General features: G+C 41.1%; 1 protein-coding gene across 1 annotated transcript in view; it reads right to left on the bottom strand.

Annotated features, from left to right (window-relative positions):
- LOC124553251 (plasma membrane calcium-transporting ATPase 2-like) overlaps positions 1–26,819 on the bottom strand; it is a 631,526-nt gene that overhangs the window by 318,747 nt on the left and 285,960 nt on the right. Inside the window, exons 8-9 of the mRNA XM_047127138.1 lie at positions 11,604–11,710; positions 11,399–11,534 (exon numbers count right to left, since the gene is read on the bottom strand). Coding sequence (XP_046983094.1) covers positions 11,399–11,534; positions 11,604–11,710 — 243 coding nt within the window. The remainder of the gene's footprint in view (positions 1–11,398; positions 11,535–11,603; positions 11,711–26,819) is intronic.

The raw sequence follows: 26,819 nt of genomic DNA, 5'->3' as shown, positions 1-26,819 counted from the left end.
AGTAGGTCTACCTGAACTTTTAAATACCATTATTTCACTGAGGAGTATATATTCAGCTGGTATTGATGATATTCCTAATATTATTATAAAAATGTTAGCAAGGCACAAACTCCCTCCTTTGTCAGATATTTGAAATTCAACATTACAAAGTAGTTCCCAACATAAAAAAGTGATCAGCAGTTATGCGCAGCTACACACCTTTGTCACTACAGCCAGTTTCAAAAAGTATTGAAAACATACACCTTTCACAACTGACTACATTCATCAACAAAATATTGTTATTTCTGGATGTCAACATGGCTTTAGGCCACAGCACTCAACTGAAATAGGTGCCTCCACATAATAAAGTGTGTCTTAAAATACTGTGGACAATCACACAAAAATCTCAGGCTGATTCTTAAACCCAACAAAAGCATTTGATATAATTGATCATTCTATTCTCCTGAGAAAGCATGAACAATATGATATAAAGAAGCCTGCCAAATGACTGAATTCAATTGTATTTGAATGTCAGTCTCAGATAACAGAAAAAAAGCACATGGAAGGAAATGGACACCAGATTCACCTTTCAGAACCATTTTCATCAAGTCAGGATGGTCCACATAGCCAAGTTTTAAGTCCATGTCTTATATTTTTTTAAATTCTGTAATTTCTTTTGAGTTTTATTTTATTTTATTTATCTGTGTGTATAAATGACTTTCCATTATACACTAGAGATTCTGAGTGAGTACTACCTGTAAATGACACCAGTGTATTGACTGAAGGGATTTTACTGTGTCTGTAAAAGATATCACAAAAGAAGTGTCTGAGTGGTTGACCAGAACTGGAGTAATAGTAAATCCCCAGAAAACAGTTTCCATGACTTTCCATGCACAAGAACATAAAAATGCATCAAAACCAATAATATGTATGAGTAATCGAAGCATTACTACTTCACCAAAAATAACTTGACTGGGATTCATATTCAAGAATGTTTTAAATGGAGTTCTCATATCGCATCCCTAAATTAAAAAATAGCAAAAACAAGACTTATGGCAAGAATCCTTTGCAACAACACTACTGCTGAAACAGTCAGTGCTGTATACTTTGATCATGCACATTCATTACTGAGGTCTGGAATCATATTCTGGGGAAAGCTACACCAGACTAAAACAATTTTCAGGAAACAAATAGCACTTATAAGAATCATCAAATGTACAAGCTACAGGATACTATGCAAGCTTTTTAAAAGAATTAAAAATCATACCCTTCTATGCATTTATACAGGGTGAACCAGAATACCACTGACAAATTTTCAGAGGTTGTCCAGGGATGTCTTCCCAGTATTTTGGTATAAGGGACTTACAGACTTAGGTGGCTTGTTACCTAGTTATTGTAATTAGTTCAGTTTCTTGCCTCAGTTAGCTTTGTCTCTGTACTGCATTGAAAATGGTGCACAACAGTGCAAATGCCACCAGTGTGCACTGTGCATCTTGTTCAGAAACAACCTTGCTCTAGTTACTCATAGTAATTCTTGCTGAAAGTAGTGATACCCATTTTACCCTTCACCTTCAAGCTCAAATTCTGTACTGCTGGTTTCTGCCTTTGGCCCTCTTTTCTGGCTGTGATAGTGGTTCACTGACACTGCTGCATAGCAGTGTAGATGGATTTGTCAATAAACAATTGACCTAAATGGAACTTGAGTATAGCTTCAATGAATGCAATGGTAGAATGCCACAATGGCGCTCTGCTGAGTGACAGTGACAGCAACCACATCACAGTAATTTTGCATCTGAGGCATGTCACATTACTCTGTTTTTTGTACTGTGCATTTTGATGACTACACATTACAGGCAATTGCTATTATGAAAGTATTTTTGTGTAAACAAAAGCACACACCCAACATGCAACCACAAACAAGAACTCCTCTTATGACTCAGTACAATCCAGGACTGGAGCAACCGTATCACATTCTCCATCAGGATTCTCTTGTAGTGGCCTGAAATGACAAACATCCTCCTGACTATTCTACCCAACCTTCCCACAGCAGTATCTCTCGCTCACCCGAACTATGTAGTATCCTTTCCATCCCTACTCCATCCTTGCTCCCAGTGCCTCGTTTCATGACTCATTTCTTGCACCAGATCCAGATGCAAGACCTGTCCCACATACAGTAGCTTTTTTTTGTGATATGTTACAATACAGCATCACCGGTCTATTGCGGTCTAACTGTGTTAACTGTGTTGGTGAGGCAGTAAATTTATCCACAGGGCAGTGACTGCGTCACTGCAATTCACTTTGGAGGTGTGGCGGTGGGACTTGTAGTCCCATACCACCCTCGGACGGTGACAGTACTACATAAGTCAGGCAGAAAAATTAAGCCTAACGTGGGCAGGTATGATTGGAAAGTATTGGACGTAGAATGGGGGCTAGTCCCGCAAAGGATGCTTCCGTGGTGGGCTTGCCAGGCCTATCATTAGCCATGGTCAGAATCCTATTCCTCTAGGATGGTTTGTTTGGAAATTCCCATTACAAACTTCTCGGACTTGTAAAGGGGAGTGAGTACATAATATTTTGAACAGAAAAATGTCCTATTTTTGTGCTACAGTCGTATGAAAACATATTTACTAGGTAGATATGCGACAGGGTGGTAATGGTGGGAGGTAGTTATGTCAGATCGACTAGTGTCATTTGACATCTATCCTACCTTTCTGACCTGGTTAAACCCTCATTCACATGTCTGTGAGTGCCAGAGCAACACGGTTGAGTACATGTGTGGAGAATATGCAGACCTGCTCCTTCTGAATGACAAAGCTCACAGTAATGGACGAGCTGCTCGTTGCCTTTATCCAGATCATTCTCCACCATGTCCAACTCCATTGCATACACTTTCCACCATAATTTTGCATTAGCTTTGAGAAAGGGTACTTTCACCATCAATAGGTGTGACTGTGGTGCTCCAAGGAGACACTGTACACCAGAAGTGGAAGAGGCCAGACTGCATCACCCTGAAGAGAATCCACCGAGTTCATGAGTAATTTTTTTGGTTAATATTTAGTGGAATTGTAGAAACGTGATGGACTGGATCACACTGAATCAATTACTTCTAAAAACAGTTGCATTGCCAACATGTTTTCAAATGGTTGCAGCACAGAAACAGTAGGTTTCCAGACGGGTTCCAATTCAAAATATCATCTACTCACTCCACTCTACAAGTCCTATGAGTTTGAAATGGAAATTTCTGAACACCCTGTAAACTCCCACTACTACCTACTCCAATCCTGTCATTGACGTCTCCTACCGCATCAAAGGCAGGGCCACAAGTGGAAGCAGGCACTTGCTAAAACTCATATGCAACCACTGTGCTACATGACTATACACTCTGTCAACATGAATGGTCACTGCCAAACCGTGAGCAAGTTACAGGTGGGCCACTCAGTTGCTGAGCATGCTGCACAAAGCCTGTACCATTTGGATTCTTACCATCAACAAGAGCTTTCCCTAACTGGACAGGCCGTAATTCTTCCTACAACATATTATTCATTCCCGAAACCCCTCTGGCCTCATTCTTTGTCAGCTGCTGTCCTCCACCTCCCTATCCCCTTCCCTTCTATCCCACAAGTGTATGCACCATCCTTTCCTCCCACCCTGCCTCAGCCCACATCAGAGCCTCCCCCATGCTGCATATAGCTGCCCTGTCCCTGCTGTTCCTCCACCTTCCCACACCACTTCCAGACCCACATTATCTACCCCAGCTAGATCTCTGCTCATGCCCAATCACAGCTGTAATGGGGCGTTAGAGCCCAGAGATGACTGCGATTTGTTGGTATGAGTTGTGCTTGTGTGGCTGTGTCTGTGTTTTCTATTTCTGATGAAGAACATTGTCTGAAAGCTAAAAATTTTTTGCATTCTTTTTCATTGCACCTATCTGTGGCCAAAACCCTTCTATATGTGGTGACTAGCAATCTACCCTTTCTGTATTATTGTTATTCCTTCCTGATTTTCCACTGTTTTAAAACATATAATGCATACTTTTAATTTTAGAATCAAATTGTAAGTGTATAGTGCACTATTTATTACAGGGATCCAAATTGTTATAAAAATTTAACTGGCATACATTTGCAAGTAGTAAAATCAACAGGAAAAAATATTTTTTGTCCAACAATATATGCCTTGTAAAAGAGATTTCTAAAGACATACTAAATAAATAAATAAATAAGTAGCTGAGGGAAACAGTTCAACAAAACAGTTTTCAAAAATATGTAAGAGGAAAGTATACACACAATGGAAAAGTATAATTAAGAATAGCCATATTAAAAACGTTCTTTAAACCTTAAGTAAAGCACCATAACACAGTTGCGTTGTCAACACATTCATAGTACTGAATTATAAGCCAGGAAAATTAGTAGTAGTATAATAAAAACATTAAGTCCTCTAAAAGCTTCAGTATTTTTTAAATTAAGAAGTAATAATGAAGTTTATCAGAACAGAGAAAGACATCCATCAGAAACCAAGCTGAATAAGAGGTTGCTATTCTTTGGAAGCATTTATAGACTGGATGAAAACAGACTATGCAAAATGATCTTCAAAAATCTTTAGGGAAGAAAAGTCAACAATCACATAGATTCAGGTCAAGAAAGGCTTGAAAGAAACAAGGGAAAAAGAAGCAATGGAAACAGAAGCGTTCAGGAGGATTTTTTTTTTAAATGGAATCCTTTTCAGGGGAAGAAGCAGAAGAAAACCAGCACAAAATGGTCTGAAGATAGGAAAAGAGAAACACAGTGAAACCAAAACAGAAGAGATAATTAAATATGATAAATTGAATTTGGAAAGCGGTCCCTAGAAGGCACTAATGTGTAAAGAAGAAAAATATCTGCAATTGTTTGATTGTCCAGTACTTACTCTCAGGAGGTGAAATTACCAAATTTACATGAGTATAACACCAAACTCCTTCAGAAAATTTTATTTGACGCAAAGTATCTGCCTTAGAAAGTAAACAGCACACCTAAACATATGCCAATTAATGATTGTCTACATTCTGATAACATAATGAGAAATAAAATAAACAAAAAGTAATGATTTACACCAATTCCTATCTTCAGTCCCATTTTACATTTGCTGTCTAAGCTAGTGGTCTATGGTATCATTATTTTTAATAATAATAACAATAATCATCATCATTATTTGTATCATTATCTGGGACAATAGTTTCATCTAAGCAGTGAAAGGCAAGGGCAATGTGTTTCAATATCTAAGGAGCAATAAAATTTATAATCTTGGTTGTTATTAATATTTGGCACTTTCTTCTGAATGTTATGATTTCTGAGATGGAGGTTAGGATTGAACCTAAGAGTAAAGCTTAAATTGCTGCAAATGAAACAGGCATCAACAAAAGTTATAGTTTTTGTTGTCAGAAATATATGACTGTCTGTTCCTAATATGTTAGGATTTCCGAGAGTATAGTTATGGTGGGACCTAAGACCACAGATTTCCCCCCCCCCCCCCCCCCAATATGTAGCAGATTTCACAGCTGCAGGGGCTGGACAAAAATACAGGAACACCACAAGAAATGCACACTTGAGGATGAATGCAGATGCTAGCTGAGCATCATTCAACTACTACTACTACTACTGTATTCAACTGAAAGTGCCACCAGTGCAATATTTTCACTACATAGCAAGTGACAGTTGTGGTCGGAACAGGTTCTGTGTAGTTGTGAGTGGATTATGTCAGAGATAACAGAATTCAAACGTGAGCAAATTGTTGGTGCTCGTATGGTGGGTTCTCCCATAACCAAGGTAGACACAGTGTTTGGTGCTTCAAGATGCCCCATATCAAATATTTATACTGCATACATGGAGCAGGAAAACACCATCTGCTGGTCACAATGTGCACAAAATCATGTGTTGAGTGATATTGACAGACAGTCATTGAAGAGAATTGTAATGAAAAATAAAAGAACAGCAGCTGCAAAATGTCACTACAGAACTGAATGTCATATCCATGAATCCTGTCAATACCAATAAATGTGAAGGGATCTCCGTAAGTTAGGAATTGCTGTGTCAGCTGGAATTCCAAAACAACATATCTGTAATGCAAACACCTATAACAGGACAATGTGGTGCCATAAAATTTAGACTATGGAGCAATGGAAGAAAGTCATTTGGTCAGAAGAGTCTTGTTTCACACAATTTACAACTTCTGGCTGAGTTTACATCTGGTATATGTCATCCCAAGCCTATGCTGCAGATAGCTTGCTACCAAGACTGAAAGACAGCAGGGGTTCCATGATGATTTGAGCAGCCATATCATGGTATTCCATGGGCCCCATGGTTACTCTGAAAGGTTGGATTACTGCCAAAGATTATGTGACCATATTGGCTGATTATGTCTTTCCCATGGTAGAATATTTGTTCCCCAGTCATGATGCTGTGTTCTACAATGACAGGGTTGCTGTTTATACAGCTTGCACAATCCAGAATTGGTTTGTGAACACTCCCCTGACCAGTATAGTCACAGAATCTTGATGTGCCACTGTGGTCTGCTTTGAAGAGGGGGTGTGACTGCTATCCAGCTCCATCATTGTTACCTGAACGTACCACTATTTTGCACAATGGATGATATAAGAAACCCTTGAAAACTATATGGTGCCAATATTTGTCTGTTCCAACAAGACTGGAAGCTGCTTTGAAAATCAGTGGTTTTCCTGTGCAATATTAGGCATTGTAATGTGTTGTGTTTTTGTCCACTTGCTATATACTGATTGGGAATGTGACAATAGTCCTTTGTCTCTTGCTTTCAAACATGTCCTCTGCCTGCTGCTTTATTATTGGATGTAGACCAGTGGCTGACATGCATTCTTTCATTCCCATCATTCCACAGCAGCAATCGTTGACAACACTGGTGTGCGAAACTCCGAAGTATGCTAAAGGCCCCTATATAGAATTTTACCACCTCCTGCGGTAATGTACATTATTGTTGAGTATTTATCAAATTTTAAAGTCAGTTCAATTCCAAATACAAATGGATTCATGCTAACTGCAGCGTAAATGTGATAGATGTTCACAAAAAAAGCCACTGGTATGCAGTGTATAGTCCCATGGTTGGGAGCACAATGAAATTTGCTTCACATTACCCACTCCCTTCCCTACATTTGTGCATTTGTGTTTGTTCTCAGTCACATTGGTGTTACTGTGGTACCCCTCCAACCTTTCCAAATTCTTCAAAAGAAATATGAATGTGATCTCAATTGTCAAAGCTTCATCTGTAAATGTATATTAATCTAATATACACATAAGAAACTCTGACCTTACCAGCAACAGTATAATATGTGAAAGTAAGGTGACCCTGTATTTTTAAAGTGACAAAATTGAGGAAAAATCTCATCTTATAATTAGATAAATACAACATGGAATAAATTTCTTTTATTTCCATCTATCATCGCAGAATGTTTTTGGTCCTTTGACTACCTGTTTCTGTCAGTGAAGACCATCTTCAGATCTGCAGCAAAACTTCACAAAATCTAAGAGGACTAGTGGGCAATCTATATCTCAAAACAATAAAATATGCCATAGTGATGAGTATTATTTTCATACATGCAGAAAACATATGCTTGAAATATGAGGAGGCATAACTGTTTTAAAACATACCCTAGTGTAATGAAACCATTGTGGCATCCTTAAAAATATGCACAAAACTTAAAATATGATGTACACTAGACCACAGAGACTGCATTTTCATGCTGTTAACAGCATGACTATTGATAACAAATTGAGGTATAATAGCCACAAAACTGTTTGTGTCATAAGCTTATTAGAGGGCTTGATTACTTACTTTCGTCATTTGTTTCATCCACTTGGTTTTCCATAGTTATTTTATCACTCTCATATTATTTTGTTAGCTCTGTAAGCTTTTTCTTTTGTATGTTATTATTTTTATCTATTATTTATTATTTTTATCTAAAATAACCATGAGAGTGTCTCATATTTTTTATTTTATTGCATTTTGTCATCATCATCATCATCATCATTAGCTGTGACTTTATTTCAAATATGCATAACTACTTTCTGCATGGAGTAACCATTTCAAATCAGCTTATGGATATGTTTCTGATTATTGAACAGACCTATTGAACAGACCTATTGAACAGACCTATTCTGACATAAAACGTGTGCCCTGATAAATCACACTGAATGGTTACAGGAGGGCAGGATCGTAACTGCTTGTCACTTTGCCTCTTGATATCAATGGTATTCTCCATCAACCAAGCTACCGGCAGTGGATGTAGTGTTCCTCCATAGTAAATGATCCACAGCACATTCTTCTGATGTCTGAATTTTTACACAGGTCATCTTCATGATATGTTTCAGCTGGTCCTTAAAGTGCTTAAGAGGGGCTTAGTAAGGCCTACTGCCAGAGCAGAATTTGCCACGAATGATTTGTCAGGGATGTCTGGCATCAATCATGTAGTGAACATGTCCTTAACCATTTCATTTGATGAGTAATGATGGTTGCCTCAATGCCGTTTCAGTGCTGTATAGATTGAGAACCACAGCATTGGTCACACAGTTGTCCTATTTAATGTTTAAGACGCATCTCTTTTTTTGTTGATAGAATCACTTGAGTTTTTCGATATCACAACTACAGTGTATACATTTCATAGCCATAAAGGAGTGGGGAAGTGACAACAGCTCCATACACCATGAGTTTGATATGCAGCTTTAGGTCTTTATCCATGACGATTCTGTGCACTAACTGTCTTACGGCTGCAAGGGCAGCCCAATTATTATAATACCATCCTGTTTGCAGGTATACCATTTAGACACAATGATTCCAAGCTGGACAATAGAAATGTCCGAGAGGAGTTCTCAATTCAACTGAGAAATCGTTTTGAGGTGCTTAGCAGAGGAATCGAAGAGAATGACATTGAGGGTCAATGGGATGCAATGGAAATGACGTATGCATAGACTGCTGAAGGAATTTTTGGAACAAAGGACCACGGCAGAAAAGATTGGATCTCCAACTACACTTGGGATGCAATACAGCACATGAGGAAGGCAAAACTACAGCTAAATTGCTCACAGACAAGGGAAGTAAAAGAATAAATCCAACAGGAACTCTGCATATGAAATAGGATGGTGAAGAGGAGTTTCAGAAAAGATAAGAAACCTCCATCCACAAACTTGCAGCTAAGTCGGGGGCAGCAGCTAGCAGAGGCAATAACAAGAACTATATAACATCGCAATGAAACTGTCAAATAAGAAATTTGGGGGTGATATGCCAATCAAGGACAAGGAAGGAAAACAACTCACAAATCAAGAAGATCAAGTGCATGGGTGGAAACAACATTTTGAGAATGTTCTAAACCATGAAACTACAGATGACAGTGTTACTCAACTGAATGTGGATGGGGAAGAACTCCCACAAGATATGTCAATTAACTTAGAACTGTCATCCAAAGAAGAAATCACTAAAGCAGTCCAACAAATAAAGAATGGGAAAGCTCTGGGCCTGGACAACATCAGTCCAGAGTTACTTAAAGTAGATCCCTCTATATCAGCAGAAATTTTACATCCACTCCTGACAACCACAGGGATGAATGAAAAAGTACCAAATGATTGAAACAAAGGCTTGCTCATCAAGCTCCCCAAGGAAGGAGATCTACCTGTTTACGTTAATTCAAGAGGGAACACCCTGCTGTCAATCCTAAGTAAGATCCTCACGTGAATAATTCTAAATAGGATAAAAGCAAATGTAGACAAGAAATTAAGAAGAGAACAAGCAGGATTTAGGAAAGGTCACTTGCATTGACCTGATAAACACCATGACAATAAGAGCTGAACATTCATATGAATACCAGTCACCACTTTACATGCTATTTGTAGACTTTGAAAAGGCCTTCGACAGTATAATCAGAACAAAAATACGGAGTCACTGCTAACTTTTGGAATCCCCAAGAAAATAATTGCTCCCGTCAAGTGATGTATCAAAACTACATGTGCCAGGTTCAACATCAACATCTGCTTTCAGATCCAATAGCAGTGAAAACAGGATTCAAGCAATGCTGCATGCTCTCACTGATACTATTTAACATAGTATTGAATCTTGTAATGGCTCAAGCAATAGATAAAATGAGAGGAATATAATGGAGCAATGGAACACAACTAGAAAACCTTGATTTTGCAGATGGCCTTTTCCTTCTGTCCCTCTCTGCGTCGTGATGACTGGGTGTTGTGTGATGTCCTTAGGGTAGTTAGGTTGAAGTAGTTCTAAGTTCTAGGGGACTGATGACCATAGATGTTAAGTCCAATAGTGCTCAGAGCCATTTTTGAACCTTCTGTCCCACAGCCTCAACAACATGAAAGGGAAAATAGAAGACCTGAAATCAGTGGCAAAGAAAGTCGGTTTGAAAATTAATGCCCAAAAAACAAAAGACGTTTGGGTAAATGATAACAACATCACAGAGCTTAAGCTTGGGAGGTAGCTCGTGAATATACAAGACTCAAGTACAATTTCATGCATAAAATGGAAATAACAACTCAGAAGAGCACCCAGGAGCACACCATTACATTCCAGGAGGAGAGTGACCCATCTGTTCTAAGGACAAGGCCAGATTCTTATTCTCCCACTCTTACAGCATTTCTAATTTAGTGCTGGCCAGTCATTCATTTACCATTTTTGGCTGAAATATTATAGGAAATGTGACTTGTTGTAAAATAATGTATACTTTTATGTGCTATTATTAACACTGTTATTCAAATGCACATTTTTGTTCTAATTTTCACTGAGTGAATGCTGCAGCTACCTTTGAGGAAGCCCCTGTTATTAAGCACAAATCCTACAAGGGAGTATATGGAGAGGTTTGGTCAAGATGACTCAACAGAGGCATGCAAAATGCTTACAAACTGAGACCACATATCATTTTGACCATTCATGTTGTTGGTGTACAGATTGCCAGAAAATCTGATAGAATGCGAAAGAAAAAAATAAAATAAAATAAAAAAATTAATAAAAAAAATTGGGAGTCAGAAATAAAAGTAAAAAGTCTATCATTTAAGATACCATTTTGCTGCTTCTCATTTACCAACTCAAAACTAGACAAACTCATGAGCTGCTTTTGTAATTCACAAATTCATCACTCACAAAACCCCGCTGCTGTTGTTAAACTGTCCTTTGAAACACCATATGCTATTGATATAAAAGTGTTGTGTAAAAATTATTGTTCAGCATAAAATTGCTCCAGTGAGCAAAGACATTAACAGAACGAAGTCTACACACATACAAGACAGGATAATGACCATACACATGACAGTACAATTACCTTCCTCAATGCCAGTTTAGATTCAAAGCTTCTTCACAGGAGATGCAGCACCATGACATCTAAAGAGATGTAACTGATTTGAATATTTATGGATCTTACCAGCACACTCGATGTGTAGGCAGTGTTAACTGCTACAGCTCCAACAATCAGATCGCCAACAGGTGCTGGAATATCTGAGAATGGTGGCACCTTTGTTCTAAGTATTGAACATGCAAATGACTGCACCACAGTCATCCTGAAAGTAAACTTTTATTAGATTCTACTCTGATGCAATCTACAAGCACAGAATGAAATGACTGTTTACCTGTTGGTGGTGAGAGTTCCAGTTTTGTCAGAGCAAATTGCAGTTGCATTTCCCATTGTTTCACATGCATCTAGATGCCTCACTAAGTTGTTGTCATACATCATTTTCTGAAAGATTTGTAGCATAATGACACCAACAACAAATTACAACTAGTGATAATCCATTCAAATCAATAATTATGGAAATTATATTTAGAGTACTTTGTATTCATTAGCAGACAAGGAGCTTTGTTGAGAACAGTCACTGCTCTTCCTCTTGTACTATTCAGCTGCTGTTATTACCTAATGCTTCAGAGATTTAAACTGTAACTAATATACCTATGAAAATCATGTATTTGTCAACATACAGTTTATACTGATGAGAGCTCAAAAGCTCAAAACAACTGCCAAAAAACTTTCCAGTTACAATCTGAAAGATCGTAAGATGACACAGACAGCAGAGTGAAATTGTGTGTTTCATTAATGTGCTTTTTCCTACAAAGCTGATTTGACCGCCATTGGAGAGGTCAGCAGGCAGAATCATGGATAACTTTCACGGGGAAGGATTCTGAGAACAGTGTCACTAAAGAGAGTTACAGCAGGGTGTACTGTGTGGAATGATAGTATCACCAACATTGCAAATCGGTCCACTGATTGTTGTGCATGGTACCAATATGTTTCAAAGAGTCACTGTTTTTCAGGGGTCATCTCTCACTTTCTATGATCATGGAGGTACGGGTCAATTGTTTTGGATGATCCTTGGCTTAGTGACCATTTATGCACCTATCAGAAAAATGGGTATACTGTAGGTATCTTACAGTACAGTGTCAAAATTTAAAAATTACACACTTCCTCCAGCCGAGGCAAATTGACCAAATCACTTCGCTCTTTGGCATTGTGTGTCGTCTAGGGTGGACTTTAAGGGGGCTTACAGGAATACCATTTGTTAATGGGTGATCCCTGAGAAAACCCCAAAAAATGTGATTTTTGGGTACATATGTACAAATGGGGGCATTACAACTTCTACAATTTCTATTCACTGCATATCATCATAATTTTTACCAATGTTCTACAGATGAATTCTCAAGCACCTTTGAAACTTTTTTCATGTTTACGGAGATCCAGAGATTCAGAGTTATCATACTTATGTAGAAAACCACAAAACCAGTTTTTATTCATTTTGACACCATGGGCCACAATTATTTCAATAACTAACCACAGAAAATGGCTCAAATATTAATTATGCATTCATCTAGAAACACCATTTCACAGTTTTGAAAAATCTGTATCCCTTAATAGGATCCACTGGAAAAAACATGATTTTTGCTTACAAAAAGCATTAGTTGTGCAGAAGGCCACTTCTGTACCTTCTATGCATGCCAAATCGTCCAAATTTTCATTATATCTTCTTAACATGATGTTCTCAGGGAGCCTCAAAACTTTTATTTTGATACCATTATCATTTACCAAGATTCAGATGTTCAGAGTTACTGTAATTATGCACGTAAAATATGCACATAATATACCGTCTGAGGTGTAAATGTAGTTTTAACTGATGTAGTTAACACATGTCAAGGGTTCTAGGGTCATTACAAGGGCTCTGAGGTCGCCAAACTATGTTTTTAATCAGCAGTTTTTCACCAATAAATCTTTATGATGCAATATTTGTATGATCAGCACTTCACACCTATATAAATATGCCCAAAGTGGTACATCAGGGGGTCTGACTATTTTTTCCCCTATACCAATGCAACCTCACCTATAATGTTAAGGAACACTGGTCTGGGAGGTGACCAGATCCCTCAAGGCTATGTATGGTCTCCACTCATCTGAATTTTTCATTTCCACAGTCTTCTCACTCTTGGGCATATTTATATAGGTGTGAAGTGCCCGTCATACGAAGATTGCATCATAAAGTTTATTGTTGAAGAACTACTGATTAAAAACATAGTCTGGCAACATCAGAATCCTTCTACTTCCACCCATCTCTCTTTCTCTTTTACTGCTACTGTCACTCACTGCCCATCGATATCTTCTCTTTCTTCTGCGCACACTCCTTTCTCGTTCACTGCCATTTTTTCTTCCCCACCATCACTGTCTCCTCCCACTCCTTCTCTTCCAGTGGCATTGTCTTATCTCTCTTCCACTGTCACTGTGAATGAGTTCACATACAAAAAAATTGGTGAGACAAGCAGAATGATGTTTGAGGCAGCTGGTTGTCCAGTTTCCCATATGAATCTTTTTAAGATGAGCATATTTGCCTTTTTTGTGCTCCAGCAGGAGCATTTTCCACTGGTTCCCTCCTTTCCCTTGGTACGGCAGGGTGTGGTGCTTATGTAAAATGAATTCTATAGATCAGTAAAGTTTTCGCAGTTTATTTATATACTTCAGTATCTTAATATACTTTAACAAATATAAACAACAGATAAGTGTGCATAAGATAAGATTAACAAAAAATTGTGTGTTCTACATTTTTTTCTGGATACTTTTCTCATCAATTGCAATTCATCAAAAATGCCCAGCTTATTACTTGTTTCCTAAAAGAATAAAAATGTAGTTAGAAACATTTTACTGAATTTGCAGTCATTCTAGTTTTACATATTTTTTGGTAGTCATTTAAAGTTCTTTTAAGGCATATTAATATCTTTTTTAGCCCATTTTTTGTCACTGATGTACCACTGTGGGCATATTTATATAGGTGTGAAGCGCCAATCATACAAAGATTGCATCATAAAGTTTTATTGGTGCAAAACTGCTGATTAAAAACATAGTTTGGCGACCTCAGAGTCCTTGTGATGACCCTAGAGCCCTTGGCATGTGTTAACTACATCAGTTAAAACTACATTTACACCTCAGACAGTATATTATGTGCATATTTCATGTGCATAAATACAGTAACTCTGAACATCTGGATCTTGGTAACTAATAATGATATCAAAATAAAAGTTTTGTGGCTCCCTGAGAACATCATGGAATCAGTACTGACTGACATGGGGTGTTGAGAACTTACATGACAAAGGCCGTCCATGTTCAATGGATGCAAAGGATGGTCGATACCTATAACCATGGGATTAGAACTCCAGAACTGAATTTGGTGTGTGATAAGGCTAAAGGACATCATGTATCACATCAAACGTATAGGAGATGATTACACGATGCAAATATCCATTCCTAAGGACCACAGTGAACATCACGTCATATACCACAATATCAAGAACTCAGTTACATGGGCAAGAAATCATGCAAAAAGGAGGGCTCCGGATTGGCTTATTGTGTTGTTTATGGACAGAACCCAGACCTTTTCATACCCTCATAATCACAGGCAATGTGTATTGAGACAACCTGATAAGGTTGATTGTCTTACACACCATGTCCCACAAGTGCAACAAGGTGGTGATGGAGTAATATTCTGGGGTGGCGTTAGATGGAGTGACTGTGCCCCTCTCATGGTTATAGAGGGCAATCTCACTGTTTTGTGGTACAGTACTGAGAATTCTGCAGTCAACAGAGGGATCACATCATCAACATTTTCATGACAATTTCATCTTGGTGGATGACAACTCTCAGGCGAATCATGCTGTTCTCATGAACATGTTCCTTCAGCATGCTTGGATCACCATAATGAATTGGTCTGCCTGTCCTCCAGACATAAACCCTATCAAATATGTCTGGAATTGTTGACATGAGTTAGTGGGCATTGACAAAAAATGTGTACTCTGCTCTAGTTACAAAGAGTCACCATTGAAGGGAGGGACAATTTGGACTAAGGCTGGCTTGATGATTTCATCGTTGATACGCTCTGATGGATTCAAGCTTACATCTGAGTGCAGGAAGATCAAACTACATACTGATGTTGCCCATGAAAGCTGTGACCCCATCTCCTACAGGAAACAGACAATTTTGTCATTACACAAATGTACGTCTGTTTGATCTGGTGATCTGGATACACAGCAGATGAATATATGAGGGCTATTTGGACAGTAAGCTCCAATCGGTCATGAAATGGAAACCACTGTGAAAATAAAAAATGTTTTATTTGCATTAGTTAGCTACAGCTTACAGCTATTTTTCTATACAGTTGCCACTCTGAGTTAGAAATTTGTCATAGCATTGTACCAACTTCTCAATACCCTCATCATAGGGGGCAGCTGCCTGTGCTTTCCACCAATTTTCTATACTTGTCTACAGCTTGTTGTCTATGCCCAAATGGTGTCTTCATAGCTAGCGGTTCATGTGAGCAGAGATGAAACTCAGGATGAGCCAATTACAGGCTGTGTCATGAGTGATAAACTGGTCTCATCAAAAGTGCTGCAGGAGCATCTGCATTTCCTATGCTGACTGCAGCCAACAATTCTCATGAAGAACAAAATGCATGACAACTATGTTATGTGGGCTACACATCAGAAAAATCTTTCAACATGCCTTCATTCTTGGCAGGAGACACTATTTTCTAGGACCTTTACGTGCTCACTGTGCACTCAGAATTGAAAACAGTAATGTGCTGTGATCAATGGGCATACTTGAGACAGTACCCAACACATCTCTGCAAAACTTCATTGGAATTTCACAGTGGTTTCCATTTTACAACCAATCAGAACTTACTTTTCTTATAGTCCTCATATATACACTTTTTGTTTCCTGTGCCATAGTTTTCGAAATAAGGGGGTGATACAAAACTTTTGTTGACATGTGTACATAGCAGAAGGTACTTTCCATTGTGCTAAGTATTAGGGATCCTATTCATTCCATTTGCTTTTGGAATGCTACAAAAATTACTGCCAACATGCCTCTGTGCACATTGCAATTGGTATTAGCTTGTCTTTATGTTCCCTACTGGACTGATACATATGTGACTGTAGTACATTCCAGTCACTCAATACTAGTGAAACTTCCTGGTAGATTAATACTCAATACTAGTTCTTGAAACTAGGATTTTGTAGGAGAGATGTCTATCTTCATGTGCCTACCATTTCAGGCTTTTCAGCATTTCAGTGATGCCATCCCACATACAAAACAAACCTGAGATAATTTATGTTGCCTTTCTTTGCGAATGTTTTTGGTACCCCATTAGTTCTATCTGATAACAGGTATCACACATCTGAACAATACTGTAAGTGATGTGTTTTGTAAGCAATCTCCTCTCAAGACAGTCTGCGTAGGTTTTTTTTTTACTCTACCAATGAAGCAGTCTGCCACTCACTATGACCTATGACTGGGTCTATGTGATCATTTCATTTCGTATTCCTACAAATCTTTACCCCCAAGTATCTGTATGAGTTGACTATTCAGTTGTGACTCGCTGATATTTTGGTCCCAGGATACTATGTTTCTGCATTTTGTCCATTGCACTATATTACATTTTTGACTGTGAGCACTTAAAGCAAGTTGTCAATAATTGCACTTTTTCAGAGACTCTTGAAATTTTGACTGAATGTTTTGTAGCATTTTGAATGCTTTTGTAGCTTTTTCAGGCAGTACTCCATTATAAGCGACTGCCTCATTTACAAAAAGTCTGATGTTACTATTGAGTGCAAGGTCATTAACACAACATGAGCAGATTAGGTTCCATACTGCTTCCCTGAAGCACTCCTGAAGTTACTGTACATCTGTCAATGGCTCTCCATTTGAGTTAACTGCCAATTTAGTCTCCACAAAGAAATCCTCAATCTGGCCACAAATTTTGTTTAATGCCCTATATGACCATTCTTCTGTTAATTATCATTTGATTTACACTGAGTCAGAAGCTTTTGGTAAGTCAAGAAATAAAGAACCACCTAAGTGCCTAAATTCATGGCTTTCACACTGTCATGCAAGAAGAGAGTAACTTACAACTGACGTATCTGAAATTTGTGCTGGTTGGAGATTACATATCTCTGAGCCATATGCATATATCACTAACTTGAATAAGACCACCAAGGCAAAAATCAGCCGAGTGTGTAAAATTTATAGATTTTTGTCTAATAATTAAATGAAATAATGGAATAATGATACAACTCAATGACTTTTTTCCAGTCGTATCTTTAGTTGTTTCAACATCTGATTGGATGATTCTAAATATTCTCATTTTGGATGTTTGTTTTTGATGAGAGATCAGTTTCTTGTAGTGGCTCAGGCAGTTTTGATGGTTCATTGAGGATACAGAAAGTTATTCATTATGCCAACATTTACATAGTGTGCAAGCTGTGTTCTATCTATGACAAAAACTGTTCTCATAACCTTGATGCATTTTCTTTGATTTCTAGTAATTTTTTTGTGTTCTTCCCAATTGCTTGCAACTTGATTTCCAAAGTACAGGCTGTAGTTTCATTCTTACATCTCATCCCTCACATACATCTCTTTCTTTTATCATCATATTAGAAGACCACAGCACTAAATTCCTTCTTCCTTCTTTTCACTATTCCAAATACTTCACTCTCTATTGCAAATATGTGACTGGCAGAATGTAAATATTTCACACACACACACACACACACACACACACCTGCGCACTTACACTGTGACAGCTGAGCCTACAGTAGTCTGCCAGTCGGCACAACATAGTTGCACAAGTATATATATACAGGGTGGTCCATTGATCATGACCAGGCCAAATATCTCACGAAATAAGCATCAAATGGAAAAACTACAAAGAACGAAATTCATCTAGCTTGAAGGCGGAAACCAGATGGCGCTATGGTTGGCCTGCTAAATGGCGCTGCCATAGGTCAAACGGATATCAGCTGCATTTTTTTTAAATAGGAGCCCCCATTTTTTATTACATATTCGTGTAGTACATAAAGAAATATGAAAGTTTTAGTTGGACCACTTTTTTCGCTTTGTGATAGATGGCACTGTAATAGCCACAAACGTAAAAGTACATGGTATCACGTAACATTCCACCAGTGTGGACGGTATTTGCTTCATGATACATTATCCGTGATAAAATGGACCGTTTACCAATTGCGGAAAAGGTCGATATCGTGTTGATGTATGGCTATTGTAATCAAAATGCCCAACGTCATCCTGGATGACATCATCCAAGTGTCTGGACCATTCGCTGGATAGTTATGTTATTTAAGAAAACAGGAAGTGTTCAACCACATGTGAAACGCCAACCACGACCTGCAACAAATGGTGATGCCCAAGTAGGTGTTTTAGCTGCTCTTGCAGCTAATCCGCACATCAGTAGCAGGCAAATTGCATGAGAATCGGGAATCTCAAAAATGTCAGTGTTGAGAATGCTACATCAACATTGATTGCACCCATACCATATTTCTATGCACCAGGAATTACATGGCGGTGACTTTGAACATTATATACAGTTCTGCCACAGGGCATAAGAGAAATTACGGGATGATGACAGATTTTTTGCACACATTCTATTTAGCAATGAAGCATCATTCACCAACAGCGGTAACGTAAACTGGCATAATATGCACTATTGGGCAACGGAAAATCCACGATGGCTGCGACAAGTGGAACATCAGCGACCTTGGTGGGTTAATGTATGGTGCGGCACTATGGGAGGAAGGATAATTGGCCCCCATCTTATCGATGGCAATCTAAATGGTGCAGTGTATGCTGATTTCCTATGTACTGTTCTACCGATGTTACTACAAGATGTTTCACTGCATGACAGAATGGTGATGTACTTCCAACATGATGGCTGTCCCAGCCATAGCTCGCGTGGTGTTGAAGCGGTATTGAATAGCATATTTCATGACAGGTGGATTGGTCATCGAAGCACCATACCATGGTCTGCACATTCACCAGATCTGATGTCCCAGAATTTCTTTCTGTGGGGAAAGTTGAAGGATATTTGCTATCGTGATCCAACGACAATGCCTGACAAAATGTGTAAGCGCATTATCAATGCATGTGCAAACATTACGGAAGGCGAACTACTCGCTGTTGAGAGAAATTTTGTTACATGTATTGCCAAATGCAATGAGGTTGCTGGACATCATGTTGAGCATTTATTGCATTAATGTGGTATTTACAGGTAATCATGCTGTAACAACATGGGTTCTCAGAAATGATAAGTTCACAAAGGTACATGTATCACATTAGAACAACTGAAATAAAATGTTCAAATGTACCTATGTTCAGTATTTTAATGTAAAACACCTAACTGTTACCAACTGTTCATCCAAAATTGTGAGCCATATGTTTGTGACTATTACAGCGGCATCTACCACACAGTGTAAAAAGTGGTCCTACTAAAACATTCATATTTCTTTATGTACTACAAGAATATGTACTAAAAAATTGGGGTTCCTATTTTAAAAAATGCAATTGATATCAGTTTGATCTATGGCAGCGCCATCTAGTGGGCCAACCATAGCGCCATCTGGTCTCCCCCTTCAAGCTAGACAAGTTTTGTTCTTTGTAGTTCTTTCGTTTGACACTTATTTTGTGAGATATTTGGCATGGTCACAATCAATGGACCACCCTGTATATAAATTTAAAACAAAGATGCTGTGACTTACCAAACGGGAAAGTGCTGGTAGATGGACACAATAAGAAACACACACACAAATTTAAAGCTTTCGCAACCCACGGTTGCTATATCAGGAAAGAGGGAAGGAGAGGGAAAGATGAAAGGCTGTGTGTTTTAAGGGAGAGGGTAAGCAGTCATTCCAATCCCGGGAGCGGAAAGACTTACCTTAGAGGGAAAAAAGGACAGGTATACACTCGCACACCCACACATATCCATCCTCACACATACAGACCCAGGCAGACATGTAAATGCAAAGAGGCTGGGCAGAGATGTCAGTCGAGGTGGAAGTACAGAGGCAAAGATGTTGTTGAATGACAGATGATGTACGAGGAGCAGCGACTTGAAATTAGCAGAGGTTGAGGCCTGGTGGGTAATGGGAAGAGAGAATATATTGAAGGGCAAGTTCCCATCTCCGGAGTTCTGATAGGTTGGTGTCAGTGGGAAGTATCCAGATAACCCCAATGGTGTAACACTGTGCCAAGATGAGCTGGCCACGCAACGAGGCATGTTTAGCCACAGGGTGATCCTCATTACCAACAAACACTGCCTGCCTTTGTCCGTTCATGTGAATGGACAGTTTGTTGCTGGTCAATCCCACATAGAAGGCTTCACAGTGTAGGCATGTCAGTTGGTAAATCACATGGGTGCTTTCACACGTGGCTCTGCCTTTGATCGTGTAAACCTTCCGGGTTACAGGACTGAAGTAGGTGGTGGTGGGAGGGTGCATGGGACAGGTTTTACACCAGGGACGGTTACAAGGGTAGGAGCCAGAGGGTAGGGAAGGTGGCTTGGGGATTTCATAGGGGTGAACCAAGAGTTTACTAAGGTTATGTGGACAACAGAAAGACACTCTTGGTGGAGTGGGGAGGATTTCATGAAGGATGGATCTCATTGCAGGGCAGGATTTTAGGAAGTCGTATCCCTGCTGGAGAGCCACATTCAGAGTCTGATCTAGTCCCGGAAAGTATCCTGTCACAAGTGGGGCACTTTTGGGGTTCTTCTGTGGGAGGTTCTGGGTTTGAGGGGATGAGGAAGTGGCTCTGGTTATTTGCTTCTGTACCAGGTTGGGAGGGTAGTTGCGGGATGCGAAAACTGTTTTCAGGTAAGTGGTGTAATGGTTAAGGGATTCAGGACTGGAGCAGATTCATTTGCCATGAAGACCTAGGCTGTAGGGAAGGGACCGTTTGATATGGAATGGGTGGCAGCTGTCCTAATGGAGGTACTGTTGCTTGTTTGTGGGTTTGATGTGGACAGATGTGTGAAGCTGGCCATTGGACAGATGGAGGTCAACATCGAGGAAAGTGGCATGGGATTTGGAGTAGGACCAGGTGAATCTGATGGAACCAAAGGAGTTGAGGTTGGAGAGGAAATTCTGGAGATCTTCTTCACTGTGAGTCCGGATCATGAAGATGTCATCAATGAATCTGTACCAAACTTTGGATTGGCAGGCTTGGGTAACCAAGAAGGCTTCCTCTAAACAACCCATAAATAGGTTGGCATATGAGGGGGCCACCTTGGTACCCATGGCTGTTCCCTTTAATTGATGGTATGTCTGGCCTTCAAAAGTGAAGAAGTTGTGGGTTAGGATGGAGCTGGCTAAGGTAATGAGGGAAGAGATTTTAGGTAGGGTAGCAGGTGATCGGCGTGAATGGGTATGCTCCATTGCAGCGAGGCCCTGAACGTGCAGGATATTTGTGTATAGGGAAGTGGCATTAATGGTTACAAGGATGGTTTCCGGGGGTAACAGATTGGGTAAGGATTACAGGCATTCGAGAAAGTGGTTGGTGTCTTTGATGAAGGACAGGAGACTGCATGTAATGGGTTGAAGGTGTTGATCTACATAGGCAGAGATATGTTCTGTGGGGGCTTGGTAACCAGCTACAATGGGGCGGCCGGGATGATTGGGTTTGTGAATTTTAGGGAGTAGGTAAAAGGTAGGGGTACGGGGTGTCGGTGGGGTCAGGAGGTTGATGGAGTCAGGTGAAAGGTTTTGTAGGGGGCCTAAGGTTCTGAGGATTCCTTGAAGCTCCGCCTGGACATCAGGAATGGGATTACCTTGGCAAACTTTGTATGTAGTGTTGTCTGAAAGCTGATGCAGTCTCTCAGCCACATACTCCCGACGATCAAGTACCACAGCCGTGGAACCCTTGTCAGCCGGAAGAATGACGATGGATCGGTCAGCCTTCAGATCACAAATAGCCTGGGCTTCAGCTGTGGCGATGTTGGGAGTAGGATTAAGGTTTTTCAAGAAAGATTGAGAGGCAAGGCTGGAAGTGATAAATTCCTGTAAGCTTTGGAGAGGGTGATTTTGAGGAAGAGGAGGTGAGTCCCGTTGTGATGGAGGATGGAACTGTTCCACGCAGGATTCAATTTGGATAGTGTTTTGGGAAGTGAGATCCTTAGGAGTAGGCTTATTTTTCTTTGTGGGAAAGTGATATTTCCAGCAGTGACTACGAGTGAAGGACAGTAAATCTCTGACGAGGGCTGTTTGGTTGAATCTGGGAGTAGGGCTGAAGGTGAGTCCTTTGGATAGGACGGAGGTTTCGGATTGGGAGAGTGGCTGAGGGACTGCGTCAGCTTTCCTCCAAACCTGTTTTTTCCTATGTTTATAGATGCCATAGACGTGTCATAAATGTTGCACAATATGTTTATATATTTTGTTTCCACTCCTTGCTCAGCCAGTGCTTGAATGGCTGCAATGTGGCTGACAGAATCAATGGCTTTTTCGAAGTCAATGAATGTTATGCATAGTGGCATTTCATATGCATTGGCTCGACTAATTACCTCACGCATTGTGTTTAAATGGTCAATTGTACTGAAACCACTGCGGAATCCAGCTTGATCTATGGGCTGTGCATTCTCCACTACCATTTTAATGCGACTTATCAGGACTTTAGTGAACACTTCATATATAACAGAAAGTAAATTAATAGGGTGGTAGTTCTTCAGATTGTAAATACTTCCCTTCTTATGTAGTAAGATTATGTTTGCTTTGTTCCAGCAGGTTATGATGCTGCCATTCTGTATACATGAAGTAAAGTCTTTATCCTAATGGTTGGTTGGTTTGTGGGATTGCAGACTGCTACGGTCATCGGTCCCTTTTTCCAAAACTTCAAACACCCACACAGAATAAAAACGATCAATGGTTATGACAACAGACGACACAGGACAATAAAGACGCAGACAGAAAGCAGACAAAAGGAATTAAAATCACACAGTGTGTGACAGTGGTTGGCCAACCATAGAGACAAAAAAGGAAAAGCCAAACACCTAGAAACACACTAAAAAAATAACCCAGTCTACAATTTTAGTCCAAAGGCCAGGAAAAAAAAAAAAAAAAAAAAAAAAAAAAGAGAGAGAGAAACACTCAGATTAAGTGATAAAAAGCCCCTGCCAGAATAAAAAGCAAAACTAAGCCTGCCATGATAGTGTCATCTGTTAAAAGGGCAGGGAGTGTATCAGGAAGGGCAAACGTCTGCCTGAGCACAGCTGAAAGGGGACCCTCCAACAAAATGTGGACCACCGTCAAAACGGATCTGCAGCGACATAGAGGTGGGTCCTCATGGTGCAATAAGTGGCCATGTGTCATCCCGGTGTGCCCAATGCACAGCCGGCAGAAGACAACAGACTCCTTGCGAGAGACCTGTAAGGAGGAGTGCCACGCACCGGTAGCCACCTTGATGGCCTGAAGTTTGTTTGGTGATGGCAAGGTGCGCCATTCTTCACCCCATGTGTGAAGTACATTCTGCCACAAAACTGCCCTGAGGTCACTCTCTGAAAGCCCAATTGATAAGGCTGGTGCACCGACAGCCTGTTTGGCCAGCATGTCAACCCATTCATTGCCCGGGATGCCCGCTGCAGCCAGCCCGGCAATGAGTGTTGTTCATAATGGTCCCCTGGAGTGAGAGCATAACCAACACAACCAGCAACCATCGAACCGTCAGTGTAGACAGCACCAGAGCTCTGATATGTGGCAAGGATGGAAAGAAAGCGGCGGCAGAAGGCCTTAGGAGGGACCGAGTCCTTCGGGTCCTGTGCCAATTTGAGGCAAAGGTATGGGCGGGCACACACCACGGGGGTGTACACAGAGGGGCCCGGAAAAGAGGTGGAAGAGGGAAAACCCCAAGCCCAGAGACAAGCTCTCTGATACGAACTGCGATCGTACAACCAGACCGGGGCCGACGTACTGGGAGATGGACGACAGACTGAGGGAACAGGAGATGATAGTTGGGATGCCCAGGCAAGCTACAAACATGTATAGCATAAGCGGCCAGTAAAGGTTGGCACCGTAACTGCAGTGGAGGGCACCTGCCTCCACAAGTATGCTGTTCACAGGGCTGGTCCGGAAAGCTCCAGTGGCAAGTCGGATCCTGCTGTGAAGGATGGGTTCCAGCACCCACAATGCAGAAGGGGATGCTGCACCGTAAGCCAGGCTCCCATAATCCAGACAGGACTGAATTAACACCTGGTAGAGCCATAAGAGGGTAGACCGATTGGCTCCCCAGCTGGTGTGGCTCAAGCAACACAGACCATTAAGATACCGCCAACACATCTGTTTAAGCTGCCGAATGTGAGGGAGCCAAGTTAACTGGGCATCAAAAACCACACCCAAAAACCGATGTGTCTCCACCACAGCAAGAGGTTTGCCGTCAAGATAAAGCCGTGGCTCAGGGTGAACAGTGCGTCACTGGCAGAAATGCATAACAAACGTCTTGGCAGCCGAAAACTGGAAGCCATGTGGTACAGCCCAAGACTGCGGCTTGCAGATAGCACCCTGCAGCTGACATCAGTAGCTGCAATGCCACTGGAGCTATAGTAGAGGCAGAAGTCATCAGCATACAAGGAAGCTGAGACAGACGTTCCCACCGCCGCAGCGAGCCCATCTATTGCAATTAAAAACCATGAAGCATAGAGAGGATGTGATGTCGCCATATCATATCATAGGCCTTCTGCATGTCAAAAAAGACAGCGACAAGGTGCTGACGGCATGCAAAGGCTGTACGTATGGCAGACTCCAGGCTCACCAGATTATCGGCAGCAGAGCGGCCCTTATGGAACCCACCCTGCGACGGAGCCAGAAGGCCCCAAGGCTCTAGTACCCAAATCAACCGCCGGCTCACCATGTGTTTGGGCAACTTGCAAAGAATGTTGGTGAGGCTAATGGGGCAGTAGCTGTCCACCTCCAATGTGTTCTTGCCAGTTTTCAAAATGGGGATTACGATGCTTTCCCGCCATTGCAACGGGAACTCACCCTCGACACAGATAATACGGTTTTAAAGGTCTAGGAGGCATCGCTGGCAGTCCGTCGAGAGGTGTTTGAGCATCTGACAGTGGATGCAATCTGGCCTGGGAGCCATATCAAGGCAAGCAGCTAGGGCACTTTGGAATTCCCACTCACTGAATGGAACATTGTAGGATTCAGGGTGGCGTGTGTGAAATGAAAGGCGCCGACGTTCCAACTGCTCTTTCAGGGAGCGGAAGGCCAGTGGGCAATTTGCAGAAGCAGAACTCAGAGCAAAATGATCTGCTAAGTGGTTTTCAATTATGTCAGGGTCAGTATAAACTGCTCCATTCAGTGAGAGTGCAGGGATGCTAACAGGGGTCCAATAGCCATAGAGGCGCCTAATATTGGCCCAAACCTGTGATGGAGAGATATGGAGGCCAATAGTGGAGACATACCTTTCCCAGCACTCCTGCTTGTGTTGGCAAATGATGTGGCGGGCCCACGCACGGAGCCGTTTAAAGGTTGGTTGGGTTGTTTTGGGGGAAGAGACCAAACAGCGAGGTCATCGGTCTCATCGCATTAGGGAAGGATGAGGAAGTAAGTCGGCCGTGCCCTTTGAAAGGAACCATCCCAGCATTTGCCTGGAGTGATTTAGGGAAATCACGGAAAACCTAAATCAGGATGGCCGGATGCGGGATTGAACCGTCGTCCTCCCGAATGCGAGTCTGTTTAAAGGCGATGAGGTGTTCTAATGAGGGATGTTGCTTGTGATGCTGGAGCGCCCACCGGTGATCTTTAATCACCTCAGCAATCTCAGGCAACCACCAAGGCACGGTTCTCCGCCGAGGGGACCCAGAAGAAGAACGGGGAGTGGCACATTCTATGGCAGTAACGATGCTGGTGGTGACTGTGTGAACCACCGCATCAAGGGCATCATTGGAAAGAGGCTCAATAGTGGTAATGGAGGAGAACAAGTCCCAGTCAGCCTTATTCGTAGCCCATCTGCAAGGGTGCCCAGAAGAGTGACGCTGTGGCAGTGACAGAAAGATTGGAAAGTGGTCACTACCACACAAGTCGTCGTGCATACTCCGTTGGACAGACGGTAAGAGGCTAGGGCTGCAGATCGAAGGGTCGATGGCTGAGTACGTGCCATGCGCCACACTGAAATGTTTGAAGGCACCATCATTTAAAAGGGAGAGGTCGAGCTGTGCCAATACATGCTCAACGGTACTGCCTTGACCTGTTGCCACGGTTCCACCACACACAGGGTTATGGGCATTGAAGTTGCCCTGTAACAGAAAAGGTGGCGGCAATTGGGCAATCAGCACAGCCAGGATATGCTGCGGGACATCACCATCCCGTGGAAGATACAGACTGCAGACAGTAACAGCCTGTGGCATCCATACCCGAACAGGGACAGCCTCTAAAGGTGTTTGTAGAGGGACAGACTCACTGTGAAGGGAGTGAAGGACATAGATGCAGACGCCACCAGAGACCCTTCTGTAAGCTGCCCAGTTCCTATAATAACACCAATA

This window comes from Schistocerca americana, chromosome 11 (assembly GCF_021461395.2).
Source record: "Schistocerca americana isolate TAMUIC-IGC-003095 chromosome 11, iqSchAmer2.1, whole genome shotgun sequence".
In the NCBI taxonomy this organism is placed as follows: Eukaryota; Metazoa; Arthropoda; class Insecta; order Orthoptera; family Acrididae; genus Schistocerca; species Schistocerca americana.
The sequence above is the reverse complement of the archived record's forward strand: the minus strand, read 5'-3'. Positions and strand labels throughout refer to the sequence as shown.